Genomic DNA, 10,850 nt, shown 5'->3' with positions numbered 1-10,850 from the left:
TGTCCATAGTGATGTGTTCCCATTTCCAAACCGGGATTTCCAATGGTTGCAATTTTCCATATGGCTTCTGGTGTTCCACCTTGACTAGTAAACAAGTCAAGCACTTCTGCACATACTTGACTACATCCCTCTTCATTCCGGGCTACCAATAGTTTTGCTTCAAATCATTGTACATCTTGGTTGCACCCGGATGAATAGAATAACGGGATTTATGAGCTTCATCGAGTAGAAGCGCCTTGACCCCGCAGGAGTTTGTGACCCATATTCTTCCGAATCGAGTCTTCAACCCATTGTTACCATCCACCAAATCCTTCAGCTGACCGACTATCCTTTCCTTTTTCAGGTTTTCTTCTTTCACCGCCTCGGCTTGTGCTTCTCGGATTCGTTCAAGTAAACCCGAGGTTACAACAAGCTGCATCGACCTCACTCGAATTGGGACATAATCCGATTTCCTGCTCAAAGCATCCGTCACAACATTTGCCTTTCCGGGGTGGTAATGTATTTCACAGTCGTAATCCTTTACTGTTTCTAACCACCGCCTTTGTCGCATATTTAACTCCTTCTGATCGAAGAAGTATTTTAAACTCTTGTGGTCGGTGAATATGGTGCATTTTACCCCATATAAATAGTGCCTCCATATTTTTAACGCAAACACCACCGCCGCCAATTCGAGATCATGTATGGGATATTTCTTTTCATTCATTTTTAATTGCCTCGAGGCATAAGCTATAACTTTGCCCCGTTGCATTAAAACACATCCAAGCCCCGAAAGTGAGGCATCCGAATAAGCCACCAAGTCTTCAACTCCGTCCAGCAATGTTAATACCGGAGCTTGGGTTAACTTTTCTTTTAGCGTTGGAACGCTCTTTCTTGTTCGACACCCCAAATAAACTTCTCCTCTTTCCGAGTTAACTTAGTTAGCGGCGACACAATCTTGGAGAAATCTTGAATGAATCTCCTGTAGTATCCCGCAAGCCCTAAGAAGCTTCTAATTTCCGAAGGATTCCTCGGAGGGCTCCATCTCGACACAGCCTCTATCTTTGACGGATCCACCAATATTCCATCGGCACTTATGGTGTGGACGAGGAATTGCACCTCTCGTAGCCAGAAGGCGCACTTTGAGAATTTTGCATATAACTTTTCTCACCTGAGTGTCTCTAACACCTCTTGTAAATGACGTGCATGATCTGCTTCACTTTTCGAATATACCAGAATGTCATCGATAAACATGATTACCGACTTATCTAACATTGGTTTGCAAACCCAGTTCATGAGGTCCATGAAAGTCGCGGGTGCATTCGTCAGCCCGAATGACATTACGAGGAACTCGTAATGTCCATATCGCGTGCGGAAAGCCGTCTTCGGTACCTCCTCTTCCTTGACTTTTAGTTGGTGATATCCCGATCTAAGGTCGATTTTCGAAAACCAATTCTTGTAATTGGTCGAATAGATCATCTATTCTCGGAAGCGGGTATCGATTCTTTACCGTGAGTTTGTTCAATTCCCGGTAATCGATACATATTCGCATGCTTCCGTCCTTCTTTTTCACAAATAATACCGGCGCGCCCCAAGGAGACACGCTCGGCCTTATAAATCCTTTGTCGAGCAAGTCTTGAATTTGCGACATCAATTCTTGTAATTCCGACGACGCGAGTCGGTACGGTGCTTTAGCTACGGGTTTTGCGCCCGGAATCAATTCGATTCCGAACTCTACCTCCCGTTCGGGCGATACCCCCGGTAGATCTTCCGGAAACACATCTTCGAAGTCACGTACTATCGGTACGTCTCCAATCTTCAGTGATTCTTTCTCGGGTTCGTTAGCGTATATCATAAATGCCCTACATCCATGCTTCATGAGCTTGTGAGCTTTCAACATCGAGCATATTATAGGATTGCCTCCTTTCTCGCCCTAGATGGTGACGTGTTTTCCGCTCGGAGATGTTAGCTTTATCTCCTTACGGAAACAATGACCTTTGCGTGGTGTCGAGATAGCCAATCCATTCCGACTACTACTTGAAACTCTCCCATCGACATCGGGATTAGACCTATCAAGTATTCCTCATCATCGATACTTAATTTGCAGCTTTGACAGACATCACAAACTATGAAACTTTTGTTATCTCCTATCTCAACCTCTAAAGGCATAGATAATTTTATCAATACAAATGAAGGATGTCAAATAAATCCATGTGAAATAAAAGATTTATTCGCACCCGTATCAAAAACTACACGTGCAGGAATCGAGTTTATTGCGAATATACCTGAGACCACATCGGGTTCTGTTTTCGCTTCAGCCGCTGTAAATTGGAAGGACCTGGCCTTCGCCTTTGGAGCTTCTGTTGGGGATTCTTTAGTGTCTCTCTTTCCAACTAAGTCTGGACATTCAGACTTTTTGTGGCCAGGCTGATAGCATTTGTAACAAACTGAGACTTTACCCGGACATAGAGATGCCGTGTGCCCCGTTTTCCCGCATATAGGACACGGTTTGTCCTTGAAACGACACTCACCCTTGTGCCCCTTTTCACAAACTTTGCAACTTGGTGACCCACACTTTGCATCCGTTTTCTTTGTCGATTCAGCTGTCCAAGCCTTTTTTGTAGGGCTTGGATTCACATCCTGTGCCCTTCGCTCGCCCCTCTCAATTTGTTTCTTCAACTCGATTTCCCGCTCCCGGGCGGTGTTGATAATTTCCGTGAGGGTTTCATACTTTGAGGGAGTCATGAACTCCCGGTATTCAGCGCTCAACATGTTGTAGTAGTAATATATCTTCTGCTCTTCAGTGGTGACTAACTCGTCACAGAATCTCAGCTTATCCATAAAGATGCCCGTGATTTTATCAATTGTTTCACCCTTCTGTCTTAACTAGATGAACTCTTCCTTAATCCTGTAGATGACTGCCTTGGGACTATGATGATTAAGGAATGGCACCTTAAACTCATCCCATGTCATGACCCTTGCCGCTTCGGCTCCTATCTCCTTCTTTTTGTTATCCCACCAATCCTTGGCTTGACCCCTCAGCTGACCCGTTCCGTAAGCAACAAAATCACTCACGTCACAGTGGGTACTTTCAAACACCCCTTCGACGTCACTTAACCATCTTTGGCATATTATCGGGTCGACCTCCCCGTTGTAGATTGGCGGTTTACACGCCATAAACTCTTTGTACGAACATCCTTTACGTTCTCCTGATTTCTTTTTCATAAGGTTGACACTATCTTCCAACCTTTTGACTCGTTCTTCGACTAATGATAACACCGTGTTTTGAATTTTGTGTATGAACCCGATTAGACTACCCTCAATTGCCTTTCCTACTTCTTCGGCAATTATTTCTTTCATTTGTTTGGTGCTTGTCGGCACCGGATCATCGTCATTCCTTTCTGTCATCTCGAAACTGAAATGTTTACTTCAATTATTAAACATTTCATTTATAACATAACTTTATTTACTTTGGTTTAGCCAAGTGCATAACTTGCTTTGACCGTTCTTATTTAGTGCACCTTCCGGGTTTGAGTGTGTTAACACACCCTTCCCGTGCACTTAAATTCTCATTTCTTTTACTTACATAAGATAAGATCTATTAAACATAAATATTTAATCCTTACCGGACGATCGATCAAGCTTGAGCCGAACACTTTGTTGACAACCTTAAGCTCTGATTACCAACTTGTAACACTCCACTCGTTTTTATAATAATTTAACATAAACTAAGCATTTGTAATCCAAAACTTTGATTTACATATCAATCATAAGGAAAATTTTCATCGAGTTAAAATTTTAGATAAGTACTACTAGTTTAACAACCCCAAAACAAGTATTTAAGTGTTAATTACATAGACTTTGTTTTAAACACATTTAAGTAATCGCGAAAGCTTCAAAAGATAGTGTTCAGTTCTTGTAATCGTGCTTGATCGCCGTCCGGATTAAGTCCATCATCATCTATGGTCCAAAACCACCTAAAAGATTAGTTTTGACACCTTAAAATCAAGTATAAACAAGTTCCATGGTTAAACAATGAGAACAAACAAAAATTTCAACGGATTGGGGCGGTCGCGCCCCGCGACCGAGTTGGCATCAGCCGTCGCGTCGCGCGACGGTGAGATCGTTTCGCCATGGCGTGGCGCGAGGCCACTTTTTGGGTAGTAAGTTCGTTAGCTGGTGCTGTATATCAGCCCAGCATCACCATTTTCATATCTAAATCTTTAAACTATCATAACTTTTGACTCGAGCGTCCGTTTTAGCCGATTCTTTTTCCTATGCATCCATAATAAAATTACCGACGCGTCTATCTTAACCATTCAGTCAAAAAATGGAATGTACGGTTGTGAACCAATAAATGCACAATGTATCCGTTTGACCCGTATAGTTATTACACTATTTTAACTAGTAACAATTTATGACGACAAGGCGTATTTACCCCAACTTTCGAGGCTTACGACCACTGGCGTTCCATTACCATACTTATGGCTTCACGCTCTTGTGATCCGTCTTCGCCAAATGTCGATCTAAAACAAAGTTTTATTACTACTAACCAATTATTTGACCCGTTTGGCTCATTTACAGAATCCTCCATTTCTAATGACTACCAAACGCTTCCTAGTCTATTTACGACTCATTCAATTAATAGCGAACAATATCACTTAAAAAAATATCAACCTTTATACCAAAACACGATTATGAACAATGAGCATATCTAATTTACATATTGTAACATAACAAGTTACATACCTTTAAAGTACGCCCTTCAAACGCAAGTCGCCTCCAACTTGTCCACTTGACGCCCCGGTATCTTTTCCTATAGAGTTCAATCACAACCCGTTTAGAACTCTTTCCATATCATGTAACGCATAACTTGCCGAAATTTACAAATACGCGTTTTAACCCGATTTTTCAGTTTTAAAGCCTTCTTTTAGGCATTTTTACATACACTTTAAAGGCAGAATTTTATTCACTTTATTATCATGTTCATGGCTTGTTATTTAGCTGATTTTGACATCAATTAACATGTTCATAGTAATTTTCGCATCTACAACATCAGAATTTACTTATTAAAATTCAAATTACACTAGAACAACTTTCAATTTCTAGTGTTTAGCATGTTCATACAAAAACCCACTTATCACCTTCAAAGGTGATCATGAATTCGCAAGAATTAGGCCTAATTTCATCATATGTTTGTCTTGGGTTTACTCCTAGACACTACAATGTTCATATTTCATCATATAACGAACATGCAACCATCCAATTCGAATTCTCTAAGTTTGCTCAGAAATTTAACTAGAGATTTCTCATGAAATTTACATACCTCGTGACTCCTTTCTCAGTGGAGATCACTAATTCGTACTTGGATTTCGATTTAGACTTGATTTGGACCTTCTATTTGAGAGATTTGTGAGAAGTTAGGGTTTGGTGAGGAGCTCTAGGTCGCCCCCTGTGTTTCTGTCGATCTCAACGCACACAAGTGTGTGTTTGAGTTTTAATTTTATGTTTTATTTTAACTAGTTTCCTTTTAAACGCTTTTGGCCCCTCAAGTATCATCTAGTTCTTGTTTTTAGTGTGTTAACCCACTTTTAAGTCACTACAAGATTTTTATTTAACTAGGTTATTTTTATTCCTAGTTAGTTCACTTGTTTATTTACCGGAATTATATTTTAAGTAATTGATTTTAAAATTTTCGGGATGTTACAATTGGGTGGATAGCGGGGGGAACTTTGAGTGGTACTACTGGGCCCGACAAGCCCCACTCGAGCTAGTCGCGCTAGCTAGACCGATAATGGTCAATGGGTGTAGAATTGGCCTAACTTATCGCCATGGTCAGTGATAGACCTGGCAAACAGGGGCAAAAACAGTCAGCTTCGATTTCGAACTCTTTCGTGACGTAACATAGGTTAGCTACCTACAATATAACAAGTAACTGCTTAACACTACAAATTTAGTGTTCAGGTTGAAACAGTGAGAACCTTCAGAAACAACTTACTTTATAAATGTAAAATGAAAATCTGTGAACTCACTCATCATATTGTTGACACTTGTTCTTGCATGTTTTTCTCAAGTCGCTAAGGCACTCATGATTTAGGTGCACAACATGGATGTCAAAACATTTTTCTTGATGATGCATTATTACATTATTTACGTTGGTATGGGCGTTTGTTTTGGCCCACACTTTACTATACGTTTAATTACACTTCTGCATTTTCATAAACTTATTTCGGTTGTTTGGTTTAAAACGAATTTTCTCATATAAAGGTCGTTCTATATGACTGGTGTCTTAGATCCTTGTTTGTCACACGCCACGCGGTAAAACCCTGCAGATGGATTTTTGAGGATGTGACACAATCCATAGTTTTGGGATTACACTATCCATGGTTTGGGACTACACTTTTATTCCTGTATGGAATATGACAACTTAAATATTCTAGTTTAATTTCATGTCTATAGTGGACTAAACAGAACATCTGTCTTGAAAGTCCCTACTCTTCATACTGATTAGTTGTCGGGTTGGCAAACCAGGTATTAGTTGATAGCACTATGAGGTTTGATAAAACCTCACACCGTGCGTGGAGCCGGGCGTGAATTTTTTACCTTAACTATTGCATCTATGCAGATAGACATTGATGTGGAGGGCACACAAACTTCTTACGTCAGTATTCGGTACCACATGTTTAGTTGCTTAAACAATTGGTTAGCTACCCATGACATGCCTTTAAAACATTGTATTTCAAACTTACTTTTCATTCAACTAAAAACTATGAATCACCAACTTTTTCTTGATACACTTTAGCATGCTTTGCAGGACGATAGGTACAACGCACATGGGAACAAGCAGCTTGGAGAGTGTCATGGTGTTAATGAACTATTTTTATTATTTATGCTAAAAAATTGTGGTTTTCCATTATGTCTGGATTTTATACTTTGGTTCAGCTGATAACTTAAACTTACGTTTTTTTTTTAATTTTGAAACTATTATCACTATTCATGTTAAATGTGGTAGTTGAACGTTTTACACTTAATTTGAAATGGTTCAACATGATTATTGACTTGATCTTGGTATGTCACACGCCTCGCGATAAAACCCCATCTGTAGAATTTGAAGGTGTGAAATGTGTTTTGTTTCAATTTTTATTGTTAATATGTAAGTACGTTAAAAGGCATGAAGAATGAGTACTGAAGTTAATAATTAATACTAGTTTTTAGTAAAATTTAGATTTTCATTTCACTCATAATAATGTCAATAACACATTTAGTCTTCATTTAATTTAATTTTCCAATAGAAAATGTTAATACATGAGTATGCTTAATTTTGTTTATGACGTTACAAAATAGAAATTAATTTTTATTTATTTTATTTTATATTATTTGTTTACTTTTTAATTACTGTAGCAATTAACAAACTGAATTCATATCGAATGAATTTTCGCCTAACAAGAAAGAATCCCACTAGTTTGAAGTTATTACATATAAATAGAAACTAGCAGGGTGCCCGCACGATGCGGCGGGAGTGACACTTTGCATTGCGACACTCGTTTCTGGTAGTTTTCTTATTCGTATAATACTTATGATAACATTGTTATCGTGGATATATGTCAATATGTCATAAGTTTACACATATGTAAAAGTTTTTTTTAATAAAAATTAATAATCAAAAGACAAAAAATAAAAGATAAGATGTTATAATTGTAAATTTTGTTTATTTTATTGGTTAAATAAAGTATAATTTTATTTTTTAAAATTCATAACTTTTTCTAAATATCCACATGGTACCCATCCAATAAACTTTAAGTTTAAAATTTTCATTCTTATAAAAATAAAAAATAGTATTTTACTCTTAAGTACGTTTTAAAGTTTTAACTTAAATTGTTAAATTTTGATTTTTTACAAATATAAAAATTTATATTTTTATAAAATTTCAATGACTGTTTTTATAAAAAAATAGGATGATAAGAGTTTATATCTTTATTAACTTTATATCATACTAAGTTCAAATTTTTAGGTTCTAACTAATCTTATCTATATGAGTCTACTTTTAACTTATAATCCCTAAAAATATGCAACACAGTCTACTACTATGTATCTAGTCAAGTTGGTAAATAATTCTTTTAGAACTGACTAATATTATCTATATCAATATAGTTGAACTTATAATTCCTAAAAATTTGCAACCTAGTTTAGAATTTATCTAGTAAAGATTGTAAATTTTTGGAGTATTTTATTTATATTACTTGTTATAAAAATGTTTAAATAATTATTTTTTTATTAACTTTATATCATAGTAAGTTCGGTTTCTTAGTTTAGTTTTAAAGTTATTACTTTATTACTTTTTAATTAAGAAATGCAAAATATCTATTTATTGCAACTTTAGGATATTAACTTATATAAGTTCAGTTGAATTGTAAATTTAAGGTATTAACTTTATTTTGAACTTTATTAATATGGTTAATAACTGCATTATATTAACACCAAAGATAAAGTTCAAATATAAAATAAACTTTATTCATATGTCTAGGTCAAACAAAACAACTGAAAATGAAAAAAAATATATAAAAACACTTGATAGATTTCATATTAGACTGCATGAAATCTGTTCCGCTTTTGAATTTACACTCGACGTATTTTTAATCGGGTTTTTTTGGTTTGTGCTTTAATCGACAGTATCTTCTAATTCCTCTTCTTTGTCATTGTCCTTATAATCGTCTAAATTAATAACCTTCCATTAAGAGAGTCTCTTGGTTCTCTTCTTTTGAGTCTTAAACTTCCGATCCCTATAAATGACAAAAATTGAATACAAAAGTTAAAAAAAGATTAAACTTCCGCTTCTGAATTACATCTTCACTAAATTCACATTGAAGATTAGACTTGTATGGACTAAACATTGCACCATAAGAAATAATATCAATACTTTTATCACCATCATCCTACAATAAAACACACATATAATAACATAACGAACATGTTAATATGAAAGATATACACAAAAATTATACTTAAAACCCAGCAAAATCAATACCTTAGAAGTTTGTTCGATAAATGTGTTGTTTAAATTGGCATGTTCATCATGCAACGGAATCTGAAAAATCAAATAAGTTAACATTCACATAAAAGTAAATAAAAGAAAAAAAATTATTCACTGTTGCGATATAACAAAACAGACCTTTCGCAACAATTGAATTCAGAATTGGATCCATTTTTTAGCTTTGTTTAGCAATAGATATAGGAGTGTCCTGCTATATTTATAGTAGTAACTATATAAGTGCATTAGGGTTTAATTTTAAATTTGTCACCCCGTTATTTAGGAAGTTTGTTTTGGTTAGTTTTAAGTTTTTATAAGATATATCTAAGTATAGATATTAGGCAGTTTTAATAAAATAAAATGTGACACATAATATCTTCATTTTATGTTACGATACTTTTAATTCCTTTTGTTTTTGTTTGCATAGATGGAGCTCATATTTGTAGATTAGGCGCATTAGATCACAAGTATTTGATTACTTGTACATTAACGCATTATCGACTTGTACATTTTAATCCGTGCGTCTATATGAAACAAGACAACTACCGAAACATCGACAAAAATGTGTAGGTCGTCATGCTATCTTTGAATTTTTTTTAAACAGTATAGTTTATAAGATATGTCAAAATACGTAAAAAAAAATTATAATTTTGTTATGGAGGGGTGAATTGTAACTAATTATCTATGATTTTGTTAAAACCTCAGGGATTTAAGTGTAATAATTTTAGGGGCTAAAAAATAAATAATGTTTAAAAGACCAAACTACCCTTATTTTAGGGACCTTTCTATAAATAAAGAGGAGGAAAGGGTATCTTAAAATGCCCCTCCCTCATGCATTATAATATAGTATAGATATACAATACTAAAACCAAATATAATTTATCGAATATCTTTGAATAAAAATGCTTTACTTAATAAAATCCTCTTTAAAGTATCTAATATCGAATATCTTTTTAAGACATGTATTCTATGCTTACAAAAATTTTCTAGTAAAGTATCTATCAATTACTAGAAAAATAAACATACCTCGACCTGTTTATACATTATATATACAGTACTTTTTGTTGTCGATGTGAACTATATTGTCTTTTTTTTTTCACTCTAATATAATACTATAAAATTAAATACACTTATAGCTCTTTTAATTTTCATTTAATTTGAAATTTTGTCCTATAACTTTCATTTGTTATTTAAAAGAAAAAAATTGAATACGCAAGTGGATAATTTTTTCTTGACATTCTAGTATAAACATTGTTAAAACCGGAGTTATATTCAAAATATAGTGTTTTTAGTGTGTGCTATATAAAGTGTCGGTACCGTACAGTGTCGTGACGTACTTAGGTGATCCAGGTAGCAGTATTCATCAACAACAGTACTAGAATTCGTTTTTATGGTTTTCGGTCTACGTAAAACACGTGTTGACATCCTTTTAAGCATATCACAACTTTATTTATAGGATTTTTGGTTGTTGTACTGAGTGTCGGTCACGTACCCTAATAAACCGAACCACTACCAAATGAATTCCTACCGCGTCGCACGGGTACGCGACTTTGTTGTTTTGTGTTATACTAAACTCCCGCAGTAACATGCAAGAAATTCCCCTGATTCATATATATCTATTAATCCATAACATATATAAGGGTTTGTTGGGGTTTTTTTTTTTTTTTTTTGAACTTTAATGTTTTTCATTTTTATTATAAAACTTTAGATTTTTATAATTATTAGCATAAAAGTTAAAATGAGTTTAGTCTTTTTTATTAGTTTCTCTTTAGGTTGTGGTCACATTTGAACCGTCAGGTTTTTTTTACCCCCTCGATTTTGTAATAGGCGTCGTATAAATTCGACT

The 10,850-nt window shown here is 35.1% G+C and overlaps 1 protein-coding gene across 1 annotated transcript; it reads right to left on the bottom strand.

The window, feature by feature from the left end:
- Positions 1–1,947: 1,947 nt before the first annotated feature.
- On the bottom strand, positions 1,948–2,817 carry LOC110924370. The gene is made up of 2 exons (XM_022168386.1): positions 2,262–2,817; positions 1,948–2,135 (listed from the first exon to the last, which is right to left on the bottom strand). Exons 1-2 carry the CDS (start codon positions 2,815–2,817, stop codon positions 1,948–1,950), a joined length of 744 nt encoding a protein of 247 aa, XP_022024078.1.
- Between the last annotated feature and the right edge of the window lie 8,033 nt (positions 2,818–10,850).

Source organism: Helianthus annuus, chromosome 17, assembly GCF_002127325.2.
Source record: "Helianthus annuus cultivar XRQ/B chromosome 17, HanXRQr2.0-SUNRISE, whole genome shotgun sequence".
Taxonomy (NCBI): Eukaryota; Viridiplantae; Streptophyta; class Magnoliopsida; order Asterales; family Asteraceae; genus Helianthus; species Helianthus annuus.
Note: the sequence above shows the minus strand (reverse complement) of the source record. Positions and strands in the feature narration are given on the sequence as shown.